At 39.4% G+C, this 24,623-nt stretch overlaps 4 protein-coding genes across 4 annotated transcripts; 1 reads left to right on the top strand and 3 right to left on the bottom strand.

The window, feature by feature from the left end:
- Nucleotides 1–836: 836 nt before the first annotated feature.
- Nucleotides 837–7,285, bottom strand: LOC135611687 (copper-transporting ATPase HMA5-like). The gene is made up of 6 exons (XM_065107329.1): nucleotides 6,965–7,285; nucleotides 4,504–5,895; nucleotides 3,569–3,823; nucleotides 2,634–2,756; nucleotides 1,669–2,148; nucleotides 837–1,388 (listed from the first exon to the last, which is right to left on the bottom strand). The coding sequence occupies exons 1-6, from the start codon at nucleotides 7,283–7,285 to the stop codon at nucleotides 972–974; spliced, it is 2,988 nt and encodes a 995-aa protein (XP_064963401.1). The 3' UTR covers nucleotides 837–971.
- Nucleotides 7,286–9,017: 1,732 nt separating this feature from the next.
- Nucleotides 9,018–17,138, bottom strand: LOC103984488 (copper-transporting ATPase HMA5). Its single transcript, XM_009401993.3, has 6 exons — nucleotides 16,739–17,138; nucleotides 13,395–14,786; nucleotides 12,494–12,748; nucleotides 11,558–11,680; nucleotides 9,882–10,361; nucleotides 9,018–9,608 (listed from the first exon to the last, which is right to left on the bottom strand). The coding sequence occupies exons 1-6, from the start codon at nucleotides 17,078–17,080 to the stop codon at nucleotides 9,192–9,194; spliced, it is 3,009 nt and encodes a 1,002-aa protein (XP_009400268.2). The 5' UTR covers nucleotides 17,081–17,138; the 3' UTR covers nucleotides 9,018–9,191.
- Nucleotides 17,139–18,434: 1,296 nt separating this feature from the next.
- On the top strand, nucleotides 18,435–21,436 carry LOC103984489 (actin-depolymerizing factor-like). The gene is made up of 3 exons (XM_009401994.3): nucleotides 18,435–18,446; nucleotides 20,935–21,200; nucleotides 21,286–21,436. Exons 2-3 carry the CDS (start codon nucleotides 20,953–20,955, stop codon nucleotides 21,434–21,436), a joined length of 399 nt encoding a protein of 132 aa, XP_009400269.2. The 5' UTR covers nucleotides 18,435–18,446; nucleotides 20,935–20,952.
- Nucleotides 21,437–21,517: 81 nt separating this feature from the next.
- LOC103984491 (uncharacterized) lies at nucleotides 21,518–24,526 on the bottom strand. The gene is made up of 6 exons (XM_009401997.3): nucleotides 23,964–24,526; nucleotides 22,920–23,662; nucleotides 22,629–22,821; nucleotides 22,500–22,564; nucleotides 22,207–22,417; nucleotides 21,518–22,135 (listed from the first exon to the last, which is right to left on the bottom strand). Exons 1-6 carry the CDS (start codon nucleotides 24,099–24,101, stop codon nucleotides 21,773–21,775), a joined length of 1,713 nt encoding a protein of 570 aa, XP_009400272.2. The 5' UTR covers nucleotides 24,102–24,526; the 3' UTR covers nucleotides 21,518–21,772.
- Nucleotides 24,527–24,623: the final 97 nt, after the last annotated feature.

Below are 24,623 nucleotides of genomic sequence, written 5' to 3'. Positions count from 1 at the left end.
TATATTAATTGACTACAATGATTACATGAGAAATTATTCGGCTAACAGTCCACGACAATATGAGAATCCATATATAAGATTACATTCCCAAAGCCATTTTGCAATGCAAGCAAAGTTTCGTATTTCACCCTCTTGCATCATGATCTTAGGATGCCATATATCCACTGCCGTGTCAGAATGGGGGATGCAAAAGAGGTCAGTCCTGTATGTGCTAGTACTGAAGACAGCTGAAAGGAAGAAGACGACAGGAATGCGTGCAGTGTTCTCGTACCGTCTACTGGTGTGCTGATCTCTCTCTCTCTCTCTTACTGTCTTCTGATGTGCTGATCCATCCAACACAAATTAAGCTTATGAAAGGTATAACTCTCTTGATCTGCACCACTAATTCTTGGGACAAATGCAGCTATCAATGTGTGGACTTCCTACCACGAGAATGAGAGGTATACCTCTTGTGACGTATTACGTCCACGACGTAGTCGTATACATGTTGTATTGGAATCCGTCTTTGCATGAGTAGAAGTCAACATTTGATTGATTAGTGCATGATAAGTCTCAAGTTCATGTTCATGAGCCTCTTTTGCACCCATTTAATTTAATCAAAAATTTATTTATTTTTTTCAAAAAATAAAAGACACAGAAAGAGAATGATTTTTGTTAGAAGAAACGAAGAAATAAATATGAAGAAAAAGAGAATCATAAAATCTTTAAATAAAGTCCTTGAAATTAAATGTATTAAACTTAAAAACATGCAATAAACACAACCAAATGAGATTTAACGATTAGAGAAAAAGAATATGTACCCAATGATCAATGTATAATTAGTTCGAAAACAGAATTCGAGTTCTCCATCAATGCCTTCATGCGCATCCTTCCTCCACAGCAATGAAAATAGTTACAATTCGTTTATCCATATGAACGACATCTTTACTTGTGCAATCACAATTTTGATGTAGAAATTTACATGAACAATTTCAATTGACCACAACTTCGCTCATCCGAAGTGTGTCTAATTTTTTGGGTCTCTTATAGTTCTTCAATAAGAGAGAGCAGCAAACTACGCTAACTGAAGAAGCTGCCATTGCAGCACCGGCAATCCATGGAGGCAACCGGAATCTGGTGAATGGGAAAAGAACTCCGGCCGCGATTGGTATGCCGATGATATTATAACCAAGTGCCCAAATATAATTCATACGGATCCGATTGAAAGTTTTCCGAGAGAGATCAATGGCAGTTATTACATCTTCCAAGTTGCTCTTCATAAGAACAATATCGGCAGCTTCAATTGCGATGTCTGTGCCAGCGCCTATGGCCATTCCCACATCGGCAGACACCAGTGCAGGTGAGTCATTAATTCCATCTCCAACCATTGCCACAACTAAGCCAGACATCTAAAAGAAAAGAGAGAGAGAGAGAGAGAGAGAATATTATCAGTATAATCATGCTGGATATTGGAAAAGTCTATGCATCGAATCTTAGCCCTGTAACTGGAGAGATTCAAAACAAAAAAAATTTACTGTTCCAGACAGGTGAAGAATCTCAATAGAACAGTCACAGTAGATTTATAATATGCTTACTTTTGTTTGTTGGAGATGGCAACACTCATGTGTTGTACATATATGCAAGCATAAAAAATAATAGTCAAACACTATGAATGACATGGAAAAGTACCTGAAGTTCCTTAACTTTCTCGGCTTTTTGATCTGGCTTTGCTTCTGCAATAACAGTGTCTATCCCAACCTCCTGTGCAATTGCATTTGCAGTACCCCAGTTGTCTCCGGTTACCATAATGCTTTTCACTTTCATGGACTTCAGAAGGGATATAACATCTGGAGCACCAGGTTTCAGTGGATCGGATATTGCGATTATTCCGGTAAGTTCTTGATTGATTGAGACGATTATTCCAGTTTGTGCCATTCCCTCAGTTTCTGCAAGAATCTCAGAGGCTTCAACGGGGATACGGATGCCTAATTCCACCATCAATCTCTTGTTGCCTACAACAATTTCTTTGTTTGCAACGGAGGCTTTGACACCATGGCCTGCAATGGCAGTAAAATCTCGTGCTTCAGGCCAAATATGATTATCTTCATCTGTGCTGAAATTTTTGGCATATTGAACTATAGCTTTTGCCAATGGATGCTCACTGTTAACCTGTCAAGGATAGGCATCAAATGAAGCAGCCATTGAACAGGGGATGTATTAAAAGGATTGATTGTGCATACTAGTAACTCAAAGTAAATGACTCTGCGTATTGGAGATATATTGCTCAAACAGCCCACAGAAATCCAGCAGCAACTGACAGCCTATATTCTAGATTTTGTAGAATTGGTTCTTGATGTAACACTTCAGCGTGTTCTTTTAGGACAACCTCAGATCTTGTCTACATTATGTCTCGATGATCCTAATGTTTGTCAGAGTCCAGTCAAACTGAGGGGTATGTTTGTATGGCATTCTGATCGATTCAGCATTTAGTTGGATTAGTCTTAGTTTTAGTTAACCTCTACTGCAGTTAATTATTCACTACGCAACCCAAAAGCTCCCTCTGCATTCTAACTCAAAAGCTTTTCACGAGATGCAACATTTTTCATAAATAAGATCCTAGCATAACCATGAACAAATAGAGCAAGGAGTTCTACCTCGGCAGCTGCCACATATTCATAAAAGTCACGCAGCACCATATTCCTCAGTAGCCGTGTGCTGACAACGACAGGTTTTCCAGTGGTAAGTGTGCCTGTCTTGTCAAATACAACACAGTTCACCTGCAAGGAGATTTTGTTATGTGATAGCTATTATAATTGTATTATGAACACACATCACACTAAAACTTCTGGAAGAAAAGATAAGCTTAGGTTTGCTTGAAATATTTCCTAAAAGAAAATTCTCGTGGATACTAGATGCTTCCAGCATTTTAAGATTTTTTGTTACTTATAGTCATTTTTTTTATTACAAGGGTAAAATGCTGAGGGTAGATAAAGTTTACTGATTAAAAAAATTATCAATTTCAAGCAAACTCAGTGGAAGTTGATTACTTTTGTACCTTTTTCCTTTCCCTTTTTCTCGAGTTCTGACTCCAAGATTCTGCTAAGAAATGGAATTATCAGTAATGAATTATGGATCCTAGGCTTCAAACTAGGTAAATACAAGGCCTCATACAAAAATTGTGGTTGTTAACTGTGAGCATGGGATTGCTACTTCATGACTAATTAAACAATTTATTTACTGTACTTATGTCTCTGTAAGTAATGAAATGCTATTGGAATTACAAGTCAGTAAGCTACTGATAGAGTAAATATCTAATAGGTAACTTTTGTCCCAAAAATCACCAAAATATGGAATTTCACTCAACAAATTATTGGAAAAAAAATCCACTTTTAAGTAATATGTATAGTATCCAAAACAAGAACAAGATGTTGACTAATTTATGTGTTGCATACTATTGTAATATGTTGGAACCTATTAACAGCTGAATCTAACTATCCAACAAAATGATTATAGACAGAAATGAAACATGCATCACCAAGAAAGATTAGCTACAAGCAGAGAGAATAGGGAAAAAATTAATCTAGCAAACCTTGTGTGCACTCTCCAACGCTTGTCCCCCTTTAATTAGCACACCTTGAGATGCACCTACTCCAGTTCCAACCATAACTGCGGTGGGAGTTGCAAGGCCAAGGGCACATGGGCATGCTATCACCATGACAGATATACCAAACTGAAGAGCAAGTTGAAAGCTATCCATTGATGATGGTATCCAAGATTTTGGGTAGGAATTGAACTTTCCCGCTAAGAACCAAATGAGCCAAGTAAAAAATGCAAGAAGAATAACCTGAAGATGCAAATTTGTTCATTAGTATTTATTTTTTACATTGTGAATATATGGTTGTATTTTAACTGGAAATCTTATAGGCAACCAGAAGCAGTTAATTACTAGACCTGTAGACCATACATGATAGCACATGGATATTTTCTACAAATACAGGCAACACTTGGGAAAATTACCTTGAATCACATATAGGCAGAAAACATGAATGGTTCTTTCTCCCAACAAGAATAAGATATCAAAGCATTTAATTACCTTGAATCACATATAGGCAGAAAACAATAGCAGGACAAACCAAATAATTTAGAAAATTCAAGCTGGCATAGCAAGGATTTACTCAAAAAGTGATAAAGCAAGAGCAGCATATATGTGCACTGAAAAAGAAAAATTATCATAAGCAAACATCAACTAAGAAACTATGTAACTGGAATTAACTATAAACCAAATCTGAAAATGAAACAGGTTTACAAAATATGCCAAAAGATTATTTTAAGCTTAAAAGTAACAACAATTATTAGTTATACCAGAAGAAGAACTACCATTAAACACTTGACTCTATTCAGCGTTATCATCTGAGCTAGTTGAGATCAACTTTTAGTATGCAAATGACCAATTTATCTAATTCACTTATTTGAAGAGATTAGCTAACAGTAAAAAATAGAACAAGAAAATGCATAATAACTTACTAGAGGCACAAAATATTTAGAGATGCGGTCAGCAAATTTCTGTACAGGAGCTTTAGCCATTTGAGCTGATTCAACAAGACGAACAATCTGTGAAAGGGCACTTTCCGAACCAACATGAGTGGTACGGACATGCAACACACCATTTTCATTGACAGTACCACCTATAACAGCATCACCTTTCCTCTTCGCCACAGGCCTTGATTCCCCAGTGATCATGCTTTCATTAACATGGCTCTGACCCCATATAACAAATCCATCTGAAGCTACCTTCCCACCTGGCACTACTTTAATAATATCATTCTTTTGAATCAATCGACTATCTATCTCCCTTTCAGTCACCACATTTCCTTCATTGCCATAGCTTAGGAGTATTGCGGTTTCAGGTGTCAAGTTCAGGAGCTTAGCAATGGCCTCTGATGTTTTCCCTTTAGCCAAAATTTCAAGATACTTCCCAAGAAGGATAAATGATATGAGCATAGAACTAGTCTCAAAAAAATCAGTTCCCATAAAATTTGGTGAAGTTGCAGCTCTGAGCACGGAGTAAAGTGAATAGAAGTATGCTGCATTTGTTCCAAGAGCAATTAACACATCCATATTTGCAGATCCATGTTGCAGGGCCTTATATGAACCAATGTAAAATCTTCGGCCTATTACAAATTGGACGGGAGTGCACAAGATCCATCTCAAAAGCTCTCCGATGTTAAACATGTTCACCACTTTCTTTTCTAGTAAATGTTTAATCCCTGGGATATACATAAACACCATTGAAGTGAGAAATACTGGGATGGTGAATACCAAACTCCAAAGAAAGGAATGATAATATTGCTTAATCTCATCACCCTTGTGAAGCTCCTTTCCGCCAGCTTCTGGGTATATTGATGCCTTAAGATGGCCAGACCCTGTTGATTCAATAACTTCAATGAAATTACGTGGACCCGTCTGATCTGGCTTGTAAGACACCGTAACTTTACGAAGCACAGGGTCAATATTTATATCATCTACCCCTGGGAGTGCTTGAAGAGAACTTTTCACCATAGAAATGTATCTGCTGTAAAATGTACCATCAATTTTGAGCTGTATTCTGTTTCTATCTTCACCTGTGGTAATAAGTGTAGCCTCAAAGCCAGTGTCTTCAACTGCTTCAATAAGTTGGTTGGCACTTGCAAACCTAGGATCATAGCAAATCTCTGCTTCTTCAGTTGCCAAGGCTACCAACGCTTTGTGTACACCAGGAACAGCTTGCAGAGCAGACTCAACAGTGTTTGTGCAAGAGGTGCATGTCATTCCTTTTATATGCAGTCTGCATAATAGAGTAGAATTTTCTTTCATCAACTCTTTGATCGATGTGGCCTCAAAGCCAACATCTTTGATGGTTTCTCTAATTGTGTCTTCCTGCAACATGAATGAATACATGAAATACATTACATATGCAACTACATTCTTCTCGATTACAACAAGAAATCTGATGATGTTGAAGAGCCTCAATACTGTGTTTCTTGATTGCAAACATTACATATTGCTAGCAGAATGGGCTAGTATCGCTGTAGCCCAAGGCCATAAAGCCATAGTTGTCAGAATGATCCAACGAAGTCTTAGGCCATCAGGTCACTTATTGTACAGTGTGCAATTAATCAGACCATAGGCTTAATAAAAATATTACAATTATTAAAAAAAATAAAAATTGAACATTTGAGATATACTTGGATTAATGTCTCAAAACCTATTTCTATATTTTTTTCCCTTTTTTCGGTTGACAACGTAAAAAAGAAAAAGTTTATTAACCAATAGCATGATAGGACCAACAAACATCATTTTTTTTATAATCTTTAGGGAAATTCCAAAACCAATCTAGTCTAATTAGACCAGTTGATTCTTTCAATCCTCAAAAAGACCAGTTGGTTGGACCTGGTTCAAATATTATTTTCGATCCAACAACTGAAGTAGATCAGCCAATAGTCCAATTTTTTGTCTTCTCCTACCAAACTGAGGTTTGGTTTTGATAACTATGTATATAAAGAGCCATACAAATGTCATGCAGAAAAAGGTCTTTCATCCTTGTCCATAGGTGATCTACGATTGTAAATTCTACCCCCAAATTTCTAAGTTCAACTGAATTAATTTTAGTGTTTATTATCTCAAGAGAAGTATAGAAAATATGATCACCGCTTTAAAGGTGTAACTTATCACATTACAAATAGGAATGAAATAGGTCTTCGACTAGTCCAAAGTGACCAACTTCAAAAGACTTTTGCTTCACATCTAATCTCATCTATTCTGTTACCCACAAATCTTCAGAAGCTTCAAGTTCCGAATTCTAGCTAACTCCATACGGTGCCCATTAGGGAACTAATCCCATCATCTCTCGCATGTAATAAAAATACTTGCATCTTTTCATCATCTTATATTACTAAGCCCTCAAAGCCTTCCGCCGGGCAAAAAGCAAGAGAAGAGTGGAACTCACCGTAACGAAGGCGGGGTAGAAGACGACCTGAGCCCGATCGTTGAGAACGTCGACGGCGGCGTCATGGATCCCCGGCAGCCGCTTGATGGCCTTCTCCACCGACCCGGCGCACGCGGCGCACGTCATCCCGAGCACCGTAAGCAGCGCCACCCGCTTCTCCGGCTCCGGTCGGGCCTCGAGGTCGGCGCCTCCATCCGCCAATTCCCCCGCCAGCTTCTTAGGGTACCTGGGCATCGAGGGGTAGTGCGGCCTGCCGCCGAGGCACGACACAAGGAATGCCCTGCTCTCCATACTCCCGCCGCCCATGCCTTCCCTCTCCATCTCTCTCTTCTCTTCCTCGGCAAGCCCTGCGCTGGCTGCAATGTTGTTGTTACAGTTGGCGAATGCGACGTGTTCGAATCAAACTCAATCGTTAAGACCGTTTAAAGAGACCACTAAGGAGATGGACGTGAATCATAAAGCACTTAACCGGATGTGGGCCGGACGTGGATTGGTCACGGTTCACTTTGGGCTTGTATTTGGGCCATCCTTGGAGGACGGGGATTTCCTGATTGTATCCGGGCAGGGTTCAGGATTTCGTAAACGCCAAGAATTAACAGAACTAATTAAATGGGTAATGTCATACTTAAAACAAAATTAGTTTCGTGCTCTGATTCGTGATTGGAGCTCAAATAGACTACTGTTATGTTGAGCATCGATTAATTCATTAAAAGAAGAAACGTAGTTTGTTTACTCATTGATTGTCCTGTGCTTTCTGTTTCTATAAGCATTTCTGATGCTTATAATTTTATGTAAAGACTGGAAGATAACGAAAAGCAAAACAAGTCTGCATCTTTAATTATCTTGCAGTAAACAAGTCTTCTTTAATTATCTTGCAGTAAAAGTCACCTCATTCTACCCTCTGAAACATACTGATCAAAGGATCAAAGTTTAAGAATTGTGTGTGCGTGAGAGAGAGAGCAACAACCTTACTTGCCTTTGAGTTGAAGTTGTATGATTACTTTGACGTGAGTTCTTTGGCTTAAGTAGAAGCAGCGAAGGTTGCAGAGCAGACGGCTAGTTGTTGTCGCCAGGATGACAACGTGTGTAGGTAGGTATTTATAGGCTGACCAAATCTTAATTTTCAGATTTTTTTTTTCTTTAAACAATATTGTTCAAGTAATTTGAATCATATTAGGATTCTAATACTACTTATCAATTCTAATAATATGTAATATTCCAGGTGTTGACTAGGATGAACTTAGTATAGATGCAAACCTACACAAAAGTGGTTGGCGAAGGAAGGTCAAATGGTAGGCTTCTGACTTGGAGAGAAGTCAACACTCCCTAAAGTCAAAATAGTATCAAGACTCTCTAAGTCATGGTTTTTGAAGAAAAAAATCCAAGCAAACTTGAGGCAAAATAATATCAAAAGAAGTCAACACTCCGGAGAGTTGCATTTCATCAGTGGAAATGGTAGATCTTTGAATTAGAGCCACAGATTTTGAAGATAGAAACCAAGCAAAAAAGCTTCAGGTATATACATGCACCAAATGCAGGCATCTGACAAAATTTCCCATGCATGACACCATTGCCTACACCAATTTGACATGAGCTACTGCCGTATCAGTCAACGCCGGCCTGCCGGAGACAAAGCTTAGAGATATTGACAACCATGCATGTTACTTCCATGGCTGATGGGATTCTTGTGAGGTCACCTCATGTAATGCTGCAATAAAATCTTAAGGAAAACAATCATTTCTCAGCTCAGATAATGGTAAAAGATTCATTTAACACCTACATTGAGCAATATTTAGTAGTAAAACCCAAGAACAACAAGAACACAGATCACTGCTCATCCACACAATTTTATAGGTTATCTTGTAAGGCTGTTACGAGCAGTGTGTGACAGAAAGATTTAAGCAGTAAACAATATATTTTCCCTTACCATTTTTCTTTGCATTTGGTGTCGCACCTTTATCCTCAGTCGAATGAACTATAAGATCAAATTAGCAGATAGATTTCCTTCACAGAAATGCTATTAGTCTTGATTGATACCCTGGTGAAATGAAACTTGTAGCAAGAAATGACTTCACAAACATTTCATTGATGTGCATCAACTACTATATAGTGAAGATATTCCCAATTCATATATACATCAATAACATTTTTGCAGGTAATCTAGAGATGAGAAGAAACCTTAACACACATTTGATGCAGAAATGTACAAGTATCCAAATGAACATATTCAATTGACCGCTACATCGCTCATCCGAAGCATGTCTAATTTTTTGGGCCTTCTATAGTTCTTCAATAAGAGAGAGCAGCAAACTACACTAACTGAAGAAGCCGCCATTGCAGCACCAGCAATCCATGGTGGCAGTCGGAATCTGGTGAATGGGAAAAGAACTCCAGCTGCAACTGGTATGCAGATGATATTGTAACCAAGAGCCCATACATAATTCATGCTGATCCGGAAGAAAGTTTTCCTAGAGAGATCAATGGCAGTTATTACATCCTCCAAGTTGCTCTTCATAAGAACAATATCAGCTGCTTCTATTGCAATGTCTGTGCCAGCACCTATGGCAATCCCAACATCAGCAGACACAAGTGCTGGTGAGTCATTTATTCCATCTCCAACCATTGCCACAGTTAAGCCGGACATCTGAAAAAAATGAATATATCAATACAGAAGCTAAGTAATGTCAATTGCTCCAATGTTAGCCTGACAATTGGCAGGCTGTTAGAATATTTATTGTTCCAGAAAGGTGAAGCATCTAAATAGAATAGTCACAATATAGTCATGAGTTTGAGTGTTTATATACATAAAGTGTGCTTAAATATTTTGTTGTTAGTGACAATACTCATATGTTGTGTATAGAAGTATCAAAAAGAAAAAATCTTCACACATTGTCCAATTAATGACATGGAAAAGTACCTGAAGTTCCTTAACTTTCTCGGATTTTTGATCTGGCTTTGCTTCTGCAATAACAGTGTCTATCCCAACCTCCTGTGCAATTGCATTTGCAGTACCCCAGTTATCACCTGTTACCATAATGCTTTTCACCTTCATGCACTTCAGAAGGGATATAACCTCTCGAGTACCAGGTTTCAGTGGATCAGATATTGCAATTATTCCAGTTACTTCTCGATCAATTGAGACGACTATTCCAGTTTGTGCCATTCTCTCAGTATCTGTGAGAATTTCAGAGGCTTCAACAGGTATATGGATGCCTACTTCCACCATCAAGCTCTTATTCCCCACTAAAACTTCTTTGTTTCCAACTGTGGCTTTGACACCATGGCCTGTGATAGCAATAAAACCTTGTAATTCAGGCCAAACAGGGTTCTCTTCATCTGTGCTGAACTTTTTGGCATATTGAACTATAGCCTTTGCCAAGGGATGCTCACTATTAACCTGTAAGGCATCATTTAAGGCAACATCCAAAAGTTGTATTAAATAGCAATGTATTACAAAGATAGATTGTGGAAACTAGTAATATAAAGGAAATGACCATGTGATGCGATACATTGCTCAAAGCCTCAAATGGCCAAAGATATGCGGCATCAACTGACAGCCTAGACTGTACCCTTGCAGGAATAGGTAAAACAGCACCTATCTCTTATTCTATGCAGTATGCCGTTTTCAAATTTACTAGATGCAGTATGTTGTTTTCTCAATTTGTTATCGAGATGATCATATGATGGTTTCAGACTAAAGGATAGGCTTATACAAGTTGAATTTCGTTGGATTTGTCCTATTTTCAGTTAATTATTTAAGGTTAGGACAATTTCTAAAATGTTCCAGGCAGTCTATTTCAATTAGTAGTCATAAAATAACTATTCTTTGATTAATATATAGGAAATTCTGTTACCTAAGGTTTTTCTTATCTATGGTTCCAGTCAGCTAGTTAAATAGAGACTCAAATCCTGTTTCAAAAGGCAACCAGGATCCTGCAGGAAAAGTGGAACGAGAACGAGATGCTAATAGGCTACAAAACCAAGACCTAGCTTGATTACGACTAAGCTGAATGCGTCCAGGTAAGTACTACTCATTAGCATGTTCCCTGAATGTATCTTCTACACTTCAGTGAAAGACAAATAAGACAGAACAGATTTCTTGGATTTCAATAAAAAGTGGAAAGCTGCTGATGCAATCAGTCACTGAAAAAAAATGCATGTGATAGTCTATTGAATACAACATCATTGTCATGATGTGTAGCCTAGACTGATATAGATGTCATCATCTACACGCAGTCACACACTACATTCATAGAATTAGGTGGGTTAGAACCAGAAAATTGGTGAAGTTTTGACTAATGAATTCTAGGCTATCGGACATTGAAGCACTAGTTGTAAATTTTCTCTTCCCTATATATCCACTGTTTTTATACTATCTTTTCTTTAGTTTCTTTATTCAATCAATCAACTGGGATGCTCTTTCAAAGATAATCAGCAGCACCCATCCTCTAGGCCTATTTCTTCACTACACACTCCAGGATCTCCTCCTGCATCACAACTAAGAAGATCTACCAAAGATGTTGCATATGGGTCCACTGGCGTTTCATAATAAGATCCTAAAATTACCCTAACAAACAGAGAAAGATATTCTACCTCAGCAGCTGCCACATATTCATAGAAGTCACGAAGCACCATATTCTTCAGTAGTCGTGTGTTGACAACAACAGGGTTTCCAGTGGTAAGTGTGCCAGTCTTGTCAAATACAATACAGTTGACCTGCAAAAGATATAGTGATGCAATATATCAAAACCTTCAGAACTTCTTAACTGTAGGACAATATAAATCGATTTGTTTCATATATGCATTCAAATATGAAAATGTCTGTAATAATAGATAATTGTATGTTTGCTTGAAACTTCCAGTACCTAATTTTTTTTCATTAGTTACCCTTCTGTTTTTCTTTTACTTATGAACATAAAATACTGAAGATAGATAAAGTTCACAGATCAAAATCTCAGATCCATCAGTTAATCAGACTCACCGGAAGTTGATTTCTTTTGTTTCTTTTTTTTTTTTTTTCTTTTCTTCTTGAGTATTGAAGTCCAAGATTCTGTTAAAAGATGGAATGTCTAATGGATTTCTCAAGCCTATGCTTCAGATAAGGTAAAAACAAGACCCCTTATAAATTTGTGGTTGTTTCTAGTAGATTACTAGAACCATGAGGATGGAGTTGCTATATCATGACCAGTTAAAGAAAAAATTACTGCAACTATTGCAATAAGCAATAAGCAATGTGTGGTCAGTATTGATCAGTCAGTAGTTACTGACAGACTAACAATATCATAGGTAAATATTGTCCCAAATGTCACCATATGCCAACTTTCAATTGACAAATTGATAGAAAATCATTTTATTTAATCTATGAATAGTTGGCTGATTTGTTTCTGACACACTATTGGAACATGTAAAGACCTATGAACAATAGATAGCTTAATGAATCTACCAAAATGGTAATGTACAAGTGAAACAAATATTGCCAAGAATAATTAGCCACTAAAAGAGAGAAAATAAAAGGTTTATCTAGCAGACCTTGTGTGCACTCTCTAATGCTTGTCCACCTTTAATTAGCACACCTTGAGATGCACCTACTCCAGTTCCAACCATAACAGCAGTGGGAGTTGCAAGGCCAAGCGCACATGGACATGCTATCACCATGACAGATATGCCAAACTGAAGAGCGAGTTGAAAGCTATCCATTGACGATGGTATCCAAGATTTTGGGTAGGAACTGAACTTTCCCGCTAAGAACCAAATGAGCCAAGTGACAAGTGAAAGAAGAATAACCTGCAGATTTCAAAGCAAGTTATATTCTTGGCAAATGTATTCATTGGTATATAGTTATTCATTTCAGAATAAGTGTTAGCTTGTAACTTTGAAACTAAATCTCTGAACCAGTTAGTTACTATAAAATAAATGCTACTAGAATAAACATGCTAACTCTTTGAAAAATTTAGTTTGTGAAAGATTCTTTCAAACAGAAGAAGATATGAAATATTAATTACATTGAACCGTATATATGCAGTGCACAATAGTAGAACACATTTCATAAATTAGAAAATTCGAGCAGGCATAGTGAGAGAGGATGTACTCAAAATATTGGTACATTGAGGGGTGTATATATATGTCCTCTGAAAGAGAAAAATATTTATAGGCAGAGACCAAAGAAGAAAACCTGGATTTGACTCGAATTAACCCTATATCAATAATTGAAAATGAGACAGGTTTAAAACATTGACATACAAAAGATGCTAAATTCCAAGTAACAATTATTAGTTTTCTGAGATGGACTACCATTGAGTACTTGAATCTCTTCAGTGTTACTTATCATCTGGGCGGTTGTATGAAATACCCCAGATATATTTCACCTAGCAGAGCAGAAGATCTAACTAATAGTAAAAGAGCAGAACAAGAAGATGCAATAATAACTTACTAGAGGCACAAAATATTTGGATATGCGGTCAGCAAATTTCTGTACAGGAGCTTTAGCCATTTGAGCTGATTCAACAAGACGAACAATCTGTGAAAGGGCACCTTCGGATCCAACATGAGTGGCACGGATATGCAGCACACCATTTTCATTGACAGTACCGCCTATAACAATATCACCCTTCCTCTTTGCAACAGGCCTTGATTCCCCAGTTATCATGCTTTCATTAACATGGCTCTGACCCCGTATTACAAAACCATCTGAAGCTACCTTTCCACCGGGCATTACTTTAATGATATCATTCTTTTGAATCAATCGACTATCTATCTCTCTTTCACTTATCACATTTCCTTCATTGTCATAGCTTATCAGTATTGCAGTTTCAGGTGCCAAATTCATGAGCTTAGCAATGGCTTCTGATGTTTTCCCTTTAGCCAAAACTTCAAGATACTTCCCAAGAAGGATAAATGATATAAGCATGGAACTAGTCTCAAAAAAATCAGTTCCCATAAAATTTGGTGAAGTTGCAGCTCTGAGGACGGTGTAGATTGAATAGAAGTATGCTGCATTGGTTCCAAGAGCAATCAGCACATCCATATTAGCAGATCCATGTCGTAATGCTTTATATGCACCAACATAAAATCTTCGACCAATTATAAATTGGACAGGAGTGGATAAAATCCATCTTAAAAGCTCTCCAACCTTCAACATGTTTACTATTTTCTTATCTAGAACTTCTTTAATTCCAGGGATGTACATAAACACCATTGAAGTGAGAAATACTGGGATGGTGAAAACCAAACTCCAAAGGAAGCATTGATAATACTGATTAATCTCCTCATGCCTGTGAAACCCCTTTCCCCTTACTTCCGGGTATATTGACGCCTTAAGCTGCCCAGATCCAGTTGATTCAATAATTTCAATGAAATTTCGTGGACCTGTCTGATCTGGTTTGTAAGATATGGTAACTTTATGCAGCACAGGATCAATGTTTATATCATCTACTCCTGGGAGGGCTTGAAGAGAGTTATTAACCATAGAAATATACCTTGTAGAGAATGGCCCATCAACTTTGAGTTCTATTCTGTTAATATCTTCCCCTGTGGTAACAAGTATAGCTTCAAAACCAGTATCTTCAACTGCATCCATGAGTTGGTTGGCACTTACAACTCTAGGATCATAGCGAACCTCTGCTTCTTCAGTTGCTAAGGCTACTAAAGCCTTATGTACACCTGGAACATCTTGCAAAGCAGATTCAATAGTACTTGAGCAAGAAGTACATGTCATCCCTTTTATGCGAAGTCTGCATATGAGAACTGATTTTTCTTTCATCTCCTCTTGAATCAATTCAGCCTTGAAACCAACATCTTCAATTGTTTCTCTAATTGTGTCCTCCTGCAATATGAATGCACACGTTGCATTAAGGTAATGTTAGTTTGTAATTGGTATGGGAGACAGGTTTTCACTACTAGGACTAAAACTAATATTATCATGCTTAAGATAGTACAGTTGAAATAAAATTTGCATATTTCCAATCACTTATCAGATAATAGCTATTGAATATAATCTCAAAGAGATATCTTTGGTGTGGACAATCAATCTGCATGATAATCCACCTACTTTTAGCTTTGAACATTTAAACATGTAAAGATCTTTTTTTTCTTTGAAAACAACAAATCTAGCAGATAGGAGACACTAAGTTGTCATTAAAGGATTCAATTAAAATATATGGACATCTGAGTTGTTAAAATATCTACAAGTTAATTAGAGATTAAACTGGTATCCTAAAAATGTGTGATTGCTATTTATTCTATTAAAAGTGTTTGTCTTAGTCAACAGAGTAATTAGAAAAAGAAAAAAATGAACTTGATTTTCCAGAAACTAAGTCAAATTTAGTATTACTTGTCCTTTGTCCTTATGCAGCCATCAAATGAAAAAGAAGACATTTCATATAATGAAATCAAATAAAACATAAGAACTTATTGCATTGCCAGGAGACATGCATCATGCCACCCTTTAAATGCATTACATATAGTAGTGCCTACATAAGCCTGCAATTACTATTAACTTTGAATATTTACAGCCCGTCACATCCTGTTCATTGCTCAATGACAACTAGATTTATCAAAGGAATCGTTCGACTAAATCATGAATGCATAAACGTTTGGCATAAATGTATGAATGTCCAACTGCTTCCATAACTAAGGAAACACAAACCAGAATCTATGATTGCTTCCCTAATTCACACCATGTTGATATGGCATATATAAACTAGGATACGTGCCACTAGAGCCAACCAAACATCCTTATACCTGTAGCCATCATGACTATGAGCTCAACCCTATTCATAATATCCTGAAATATAAAAGCCTATGGATCATGCTTCTTAATTGCAATACAACAGTGAGCTTGCAGGCCATTACTTCCTTGTAGATTGAACAAGAAAAAGGGACTTAATGGAGCTTCCAGGTACAAGAAATGTTTATGTGTCAAAACTTTCAAACTTCTAAAGTGCATATATAAACAGGATACCAAATCATAAATAGAATTTCACTAGACCTTCGAAAACTAGAAATAAACAACAGACTACTGACGGTGCTCATCTATCTCATGTTTGTCCTGATCTGTAACTTCAGAGACTTCCATTCCAAAATACTAAGTTATTTCCATATCATCTATAGCAGGACAATTAATGAATAGATAGATCTTCTCTATACATGAAAGAAAGTTGTCAATCCTCCAAATAGCATTTAACTGTTATGCTCAACAGAATGATTCATCTAGACACAAGGACTTGCTGGCTCATTTTGATACCAAGCTGTAAGCAGCGCAAAAGACATAAAGGCTCCTTAATCTGACTCGTATGCAAAAAAGAAACTTGGGAAATATATCAAACTAGAGAATCTCTCGTTATCAATTAAGACTGACCCAGTTTGCAACTTTTAGGTCAGTTGATGTGGTTCCGCAGCAAATACCATTTTGTATCGGATCTCGAAATTTAGTTCATGTCCCAATATAATCAGATCTACATTTATAGTTCACATACACAATACAAAGATTACGATTTAAAAGCATCCCTATGACTCGAGCTCAAATTCCATGAAATTATTATTGACGATCCAATAACTACGGAGGAAAATAATCATAAAATCCATGAAAATTCACAAAAAAATAAACCTAACGAAACAAAGATCACATCCTTCTAATCTCAAGTAAATCAAGAAAAAACTTGATCTTTACACCATTCAAGATGACCGTGACAAATCTCTAACCCTGTCCTCAAGCCATTTTTATCATACAAATGTTAGGAAATAAAAGGGAAATAATAAAATTAGCAGACAACGCACCGAAACGAAGGCGGGATAGAAGATGACTTGAGCCCGATCGTTCAGCACGTCGACGGCAGCATCATGGATCCCAGGCAGCCGCTTGATCGCCTTCTCCACCGACCCAGCGCACGCCGCACACGCCATCCCGACGACCGAGAACAGCGCCACCCGCTTCTCCTCCTCCTCCGCTGCCTCCGGCGTCGCCTCCAGATCCCCGCCCCCGACCACCTCAACCGTCGACTTCCGCCTGGGGTACTTTGGCATCGACGGGTAGTGCGGCCTCGGCGAGAGGCTCCGCGAGGCGAAGCCCTCGCGGCCGCCGCCGCCGAGGCACGACATCAAGAACCCTTTGCTCACCATTCGCCTCCTCCCCTTTCTGCGCTCCAAATTTTCGCTGCAAAAGTTCTCGAAGTTCGAATCAAAATGTAGTTCAGATCCGGCGGTGAGGGCCTTCATTTAAAACCGAGGGGAGTCGGAGAGTCTACCGATCACAGCCGTTCATGGTGATCTTTCGTGAATATTAAAGCACTCAGCGTGGGCATCATGCAAACGTCGACGGCAAGTTAGTAAGCCTCTGGGCTGTGGGTGGTGCGCTATCACGTGGTCTCATGCAAGTTGGGCTTTCGTTAATGGGCCCACGAGAGTTGACATCGCGCGTAACCGACATTATGTTGCAACAGAACCACCATTACTTTATTAAAGCTACCGATCACAGCCGTTCATGGTGACCTTTTGTGAATATTAAAGCACTCAGCGTGGGCTTCAAGCAACCTTGGACGGCAATTAGTAGGCCTCTGGGCTGTGGGAATGTAGTTGGTGGCCTTGTGCAGTAGATTGACACGTGGTCTCATGTAAGTTGGGCTTCCGTTGTCGGGCCCACGAGAGTTGACTTTTGCGGGTGGCGGAACCTTCTGGAGCAACAGAACCGCCATTACTTTATTATCAATGTGACATGAATCGACCAACTCACCCCTGAAATTGTCTCGGGGTTGACGTCACCTCTCACGAACCTGCACGAACAGGTCTGTGCGAGATGACGCCGCCCTGAAAAAGTCTCCAGGTAGACTTTTTTTTCGAGGGTGATTTGGTCCGCTAAAGCGTCGTAAGCACGAAAGAATTGGAGGCTCTGATGTCAAGTTATGCGTGCGCAAGGCGATAATTAAGCTATCTGAGGACGTTGACCAGTCAATCTCACCGAGGTTCAAGGAACCAATTGATATAAAAATTAAGTTGAAAGAGACTTATTATTTCTTCTGCTATACATCAAAAACATAGGATATTGAATCAATTACGCAAGGTAAGTATTGTATTGTATGTGTAACATTCTCTCTGGATCTAATCTGCGATGCGAAGGTGGAAATTGCACTACGTGCATGGAAGTAGGCCTCCGATGAGTGGGGGCGCGCCTGTATTGGTCGGACCAGGGAACACTCGCTACGGAGGCGCCTACGTCAATCCTTGCGACACACGTCACGCTGACGAAACCACGTCATCCCAGCCGTCCGATCATCTGCGACTCGAGACATTGGCATCCGTGGAAAGCTTGAAATCACAGGTGTGCTTGGTGAAGGCTGTGGGTTACTTAATTCGTTGCAAAGCTGACTTCCGAGACGTGGCCGTCAAGGAGAACGCAAGCATGCAATCACCAGATAGTATCTGTAATAGATGGCCGTCCAAGTTAAACTTGTTTTGTCCTCATCGAAGAGAACTTTGTTTAACCCTACAAGTTAATGGTTCCACGTTTCACGGGAGGAAGATATATTTTGTGGGCGCCGGTCAAAGACAAACATTTTAGGAGGAGGAAACAACGTTTTAGAAGTCGTCACATTCGATAAATTTATAGTGTCTTGTAGTAGTCAAATTCGTAAAGGACAGCACGTAAGCCATAGTATTCTGGGGTTAACTACTGATGTCGGAATAACCACGCAACAAGCACGGATAGCACCTCGCAGTTGACATTTTACTATTGGTTGACACCTTATCATCGATCGATCTCTTAGACGTCAAACGAGCGACGCATCATCACCCTTTACGTGATATGATGATCGACTTAACTACGGTGAGATACAAAGAGAGAAATTTTTGTATACGAATAAATATTAGTAAATCGCATAATAAAATTAAATAAAAATCATAATCAAATAGAACTCTAAGATTTATATGGAAAATCCCTTTAACATGAAGTGAAGGGTAAAAATCATATGACAAACTAGAAAAAATTTACTATAAAAATAATGAATGTATAAATCTTAAAGTCTCTTGCATAAAATCCAAACAACAATCACACGAGAATAACTGGGATACAAAGATTATGTCACTATGCATAATATCTAAAATTTTCCTAAGTAATCATAATAAGAATCTACTGTAGATCTATTCTAACATGAGATGAGAACAGGATGATTGAAAATAGTCTCTCTGCATTGTCTCTGTCTTCTTCCCTTTTCTTCTTTTATTTTTTTTATCATTTTCTCCTCTTTTTCAAATCAAGTTGCTACTATAGTTTTCTACCTCTATTGTTGTAAATTTCTATCTTATTGCTGTAGTTTTTCTTCTAATTTTTCATAGTCATCATACCCCCTTTATCAAACGTAAAGTTAAATTAAAAGAGATATGAGCTATTTGCTGTTAAAGCCCATTATGGATTGAACTCGTGGGCTACTGACTCAACAAACTAGTCGTTATTCATATTTCTCAAATTAAATGTTATATGATCATATATATATATATATATATATATATATATGATAAAAAAAAGTATATGATAATTTTAGACTTAGCTTAAAATAATGATCAAATATCTCATTATAAAAAGTTATGAATTACACTCTTAGTATTTGACATTTTGACAAAAACACTAAATTTATTGGTGATTTAGGTCAAAAGATTCTTATCAATTTTTTTTTAGGTTCATTTGTTAAATCTATTGAATTTTTGATATCAAGTTTATAATAAATTCAAACTAAAATCAAAGTTGACTCGAAACCCTTCTCGATATTGGATAACTAAATTCTACTCTAACAATTATATACAACTAATTCAGGCATGTCGATGACTCTTTTATCAAATTTTAGATTATATTGCGAGTGAGTAACCTTCTCGACGTTGCAACTCTCATTGTTGTTAAGTGTTTTTAAATAAAATATCAGAAAATAAAAGATATTCTCTCTCTCTCGTACACACACACATATATATATACATATATATATATATATATATATATATATATATATATATATATATATGTATGTATATATATATATATATATATGTATGTATATATATATATATATATATATATATGTATATGTATATATACATATGTATATACATATATATATGTATATATATATATATATTTATGTTTATATATATCATGTTCAAAATTAGCTTAAACTTGTTTCATTGGTGAGGTGGTTCGAATTATCCCCCTACTTATCTCAGCCAAATTGATTTCCATAATCATTTCCATGGACACTAATCAAGAATTTCTTTTATATATTTCTTGTGAATTAGATACTTTCTCTATGGTTAGAAAATATAATTTTATATAAACTAGAAGCTCTCTTATAGCAAATAATAATATTTCATGAACTTCAAAGTGTCAATTAGTCATTTTAAAACTTCAGAAATTAATAGTGAAAATTTTCATAGCTTGATTTTTGAAAAAAATAATGATTAGCAATTTAAATGTTATTATTATCTTAAATGATATATTTCTTTGTTCATTACAGAATAATCCCAGTAAAGTAACATAGTAATGGATAAATGGCCAGGTCAAAATTGCAAGTGCAAGATTAAGCTAGCTTTGGAGGTAGCAAGCAATAGCTTTGTGGAGGTCCCTTGAGCTGCTTCCCCACCTTCATTTCCCTCCATCAAATGATCCTCTCCTTCCCACCTTTTTCTCCCTCCCTCACAAGCATCATTTAAATCCTCCCCTGCTTCCTCCCTCCCCTTGTCACCCTTCTTCCTCCTCCCCTTTCCTCTTCAATCCCCATTCTCCTTGGGCCTGCTCATTCCTCATCGCAAATATATCATGGTAAGCACCCTCCCTTCTTCTCGCTACTCCATGGCTGAACTTTTAATACAATGTATGAATGCCATTGGAATCCAATCAACCGGACGCCATTATCCTTTGTTCTCCCATTACATGATCAGCATCGCTGTTTATTCTTTCTGATGATAGACGATCATTTGTGTTGTGCTTTGGAAAGGCGAATTCTGCGTCGGGAATGGCAGTAAACGACGAGTGCAAGCTCAAATTCCTGGAGCTGAAGGCTAAGAGGAACTTCCGCTTTATCGTCTTCAAAATCGACGAGAAGCTGCAGCAGGTCACAGTGGAGAAGCTCGGCCAGCCGGAGCAGAGCTACGATGATTTGGCCGCGTCGTTGCCACCCAACGAGTGCCGGTACGCCGTCTACGATTTCGATTTCGTCACTGATGAGAACTGCCAAAGGAGCAAGATCTTCTTCATTGCTTGGTAAGGAAGACCAGCATCAACTCCATGCATCTGCAGGTTGACTTGGACTATATATATTCTTTGTTCCATGCACGCATGCATACAGGTCTCCTGATGCATCAAGGGTGAGGAGTAAGATGCTGTATGCCAGTTCAAAGGACAGATTCAAGAGGGAGCTCGATGGAATACAAGTGGAGTTGCAGGCGACGGACCCGAGCGAGATGAGCATCGACATCGTGAAAGGGCGAGCTATCTAACTCATCCTCTCGGCCTTCCCTCTACTCTGGACTCGCTATGTTTTGGAGCTTACATAGCTTTCCAAGGATCGAAGATCCATCTTGATTGTCTTAATGCATTCTTTTACATGTAAATTAGAAGGTTACATGACTGTTTATGGTGTTCTTCATCCTTGAGGATGAAGAACACGATAAACTGTTAGATCAATGTAATCTTTGATCACAAGAGAAAAGTTTGTATTTTCCCCATGTTAGGACATGATTGGTCTTCTGCTCTCACGACTGGAAATTTCATGTTAGCAAAAGATGCTTATTCTACCTGCAATCTACAGCTACGAACACAGCGGGGAACATCACCTACACCTTGTTATCCTGACTCTCCCGTGCTCTCTGCTCCCACATCTCCACCTTCTTCATGGCGTTAGCTTTTCTCTTCGCTATCCTTCTCACTTCCGACGTGCTGTAGGGAGGAGGCATCATGCAGGGGCTGGAATCGTTAGCAGACCTCACCAGAGATTCCGTCATGAACTTCTTCTCCAGACCTTTCGCAGAGCACGCCATGGACTCGGCACACAACTCTACAGATCCCTCAGGTATAGTAGGCTTGTATCGAAGGAGCTTCGCGTACTCATTCAGCATGTGGAACATGTAGTCATAGACATAGTCGATCTTCACCTTCTCGAGGATGAAGTTGCTGGCTTCCTTTCCGATGGCTTGTGCCTGTTGAGAGCTCCAAGGATCAGAACTCGCCTTCCTCTGCGAAAAGGGAAGAACTTGAGCTGCATGCATACCTTTTGCTTGTGAGAATTGCCCCAGTCGACCGCGAATTTTATGGATCTGCACTTGTCGTCGTCCCTAATAGGCCAGTAATGCTGCAGTGGCATCAATCCCCTGGTAAAGAAATCGTAGTACTTCGGCGTCACCAGTAGCGCCAGAGAGTCGCAAGCTAGAATGTACTTCTCACTGACCGACCATGCCGAACCTTCGATATAGATCTTGTACCTGACCACCATTGTTTGCATGTACCATGTTAAGCTCACTTCTTAATCACCATATCGACAGTAGGGGTTAAAGCAGAGAGTACCTATGAATGCATTGGTTCGCCAAGTCCGATTCTTTGAACCCTTCCCTGCTCTCTTTGAGCCAATCCTACGAAGCGAGCTGACATCAGTAAGAAGTCAGATCCTGATTCACATACATGATCTATACCCACCTGTGCGTAGAGCCGAGCGTTCCAGTCGTGGGCTTCAGAGACATTACACCTGAGGAGGTCTTGCCGGGTGGTGGCAACTGCTGGGTTGCCTTTCCAGTAAGCATAAGGCTCCCTATCCATCCACCTCACCCTGCCATTCCCATCTTTGAGCTCACTCCTCAGCACCTCCCATGGCTTTATGTTGATCTCCGCCCTTCCGAGAATGAGAGGAGAGGAATTCACTTAGTTACCAACACCAAGACGGTTCTGCGTCGGATAACATGTTGCGATCACGAGATTCAAATGAATTACCAACCCCAGAAGGACCAGTCAGGGAAGACTATGTCAAGGGTAGACTCATCCCCGCAGTACCGGAACAGCGGCGGCGGTGCTGACGCGTTCCTCCTTCGGTAGTCACTGGCGCGGACGATGGGCCAATCGACGCAGTCGAACATGAGGTCAAGGTCAGGGATGCGTCCCGGGTAGCGGCGGAACAGCTGCAGGATGCCCCAGATGGTGAAGACGTCGCGTGTTTGGAAGGAATGACAATAGCGCTGCACATAGGCCTTGCCATTGAGGACGACGAGCCGGAAATTGGCAGTTCTTCGGGCTCTTTCCACCATCTTCCTGGTTATTCCAGTGGACTTCCAAGGGCGGAGATCTTCGTGGATCCAGCGGAAGTAGTCTGGGCAGGACGAAGAATGTGGAAGGGACAGAGTCGGGGCAGGGATTCGCAAGGTTGGATTTGCAGATCGGCAGATTTCGTTTCCTGTTTGGTTTCCGGTGGGACGTGCAAAAGGAGGCACTATGGCTGCTGGTGCTTGTTGTGGTTCTGGAATTGAGGGAAGAAGAGGTTGCAGTGGCGGAGCTCGAAGGTCAACAATGGGATTTGCTTGGTTCATTGTAGTCTGATTCGTTGTGGCTGCAGGCGCCTGTTCTGCTTTTGGAATGGTGGGGAGAGATTGAGATGGGCGTGGAGGGGGTTGATGATCAACAATGGGGTTGATGATGAGGTTTTGAGCCATGATGATGGGTCTTGTCTCGCGCATTGTTGACTGCAAATGAATGAAGAACACGATGAGAAGAAGAGGGGAACAGCAAGACGGCGCACTTCTCATCTAAAATTAGAAGATACAGCTGGGTAGCATGCAAGCCACTCGGTTGACTGGCGGATCCCACAACGTTGACGCATGTCCCGACGACAACAATCGTGATGACAATTGTCGTCAACGTGAATGATATCTAAATATCGAATGGAATTTATATACCCTTCTTGAAAATGAGTCCTTCACAGATATACTAAATAGCTTTTTATGGAAGAACAGTATAGAACTGAGCTGGGAAAGGGGAGCTTACGGTGTCGCGGATCCATCGGCCGGGAATAAAAGCACCACCGACGAGGAGGAGGAGGAGGAGGATAAGCGCCACCGCGCTTCCGGACGAAGGGGAACCTGAAGCCGCTGCCATGCTCCTCTTCTTCAGTTGGGGCCACATCTTTGATTGGAGATCTTCAATGTATATCCTCACTCCCACCTGATACAAGAAGGAAAGACGAGAGAAGCAGTAGAATCAAGCAAGTCATCGATGTTTCAGAGCGAGGATTTCTCCGGTCTCCGCTGCTGCCCAGTGGAAGGCACTGCTGCGCCATTTCCAGAATCGATCGGTTTCATCTCCTTGTACACTCCCTTTTACTTCCCTCCTCTCTTTCCTTGGAGCTCGTATTTTTGTGTGGATGAGGCAAGTCTGAAAGAAGATTTCCTCCTGGAACTCCGGCAAGACGAAAGGGGAAGAGGGACAAAAAGAGGTGGGAGGGCTGAGGCTTATGCTTTTGTCAGGTGCAAAGCGGTGGGGAGTAAGACGGGAAGGTGGGAAAAGAGAATCTCGTGACCACAAAGAGCTCCGGAGAAGAGGTAATTGAAGCCGATCGTAGTAGGCGCAACTACACATGTAGAGAGAGAGAGAGAGAGAGCGTGCCCTTTGTAAAAGCAAGCAACGTGGAGCTCTCGTGTTCCCGCT

This window comes from Musa acuminata, chromosome BXJ2-5 (assembly GCF_036884655.1).
Source record: "Musa acuminata AAA Group cultivar baxijiao chromosome BXJ2-5, Cavendish_Baxijiao_AAA, whole genome shotgun sequence".
Taxonomy (NCBI): domain Eukaryota; kingdom Viridiplantae; phylum Streptophyta; class Magnoliopsida; order Zingiberales; family Musaceae; genus Musa; species Musa acuminata.
Note: the sequence above shows the minus strand (reverse complement) of the source record. Positions and strands in the feature narration are given on the sequence as shown.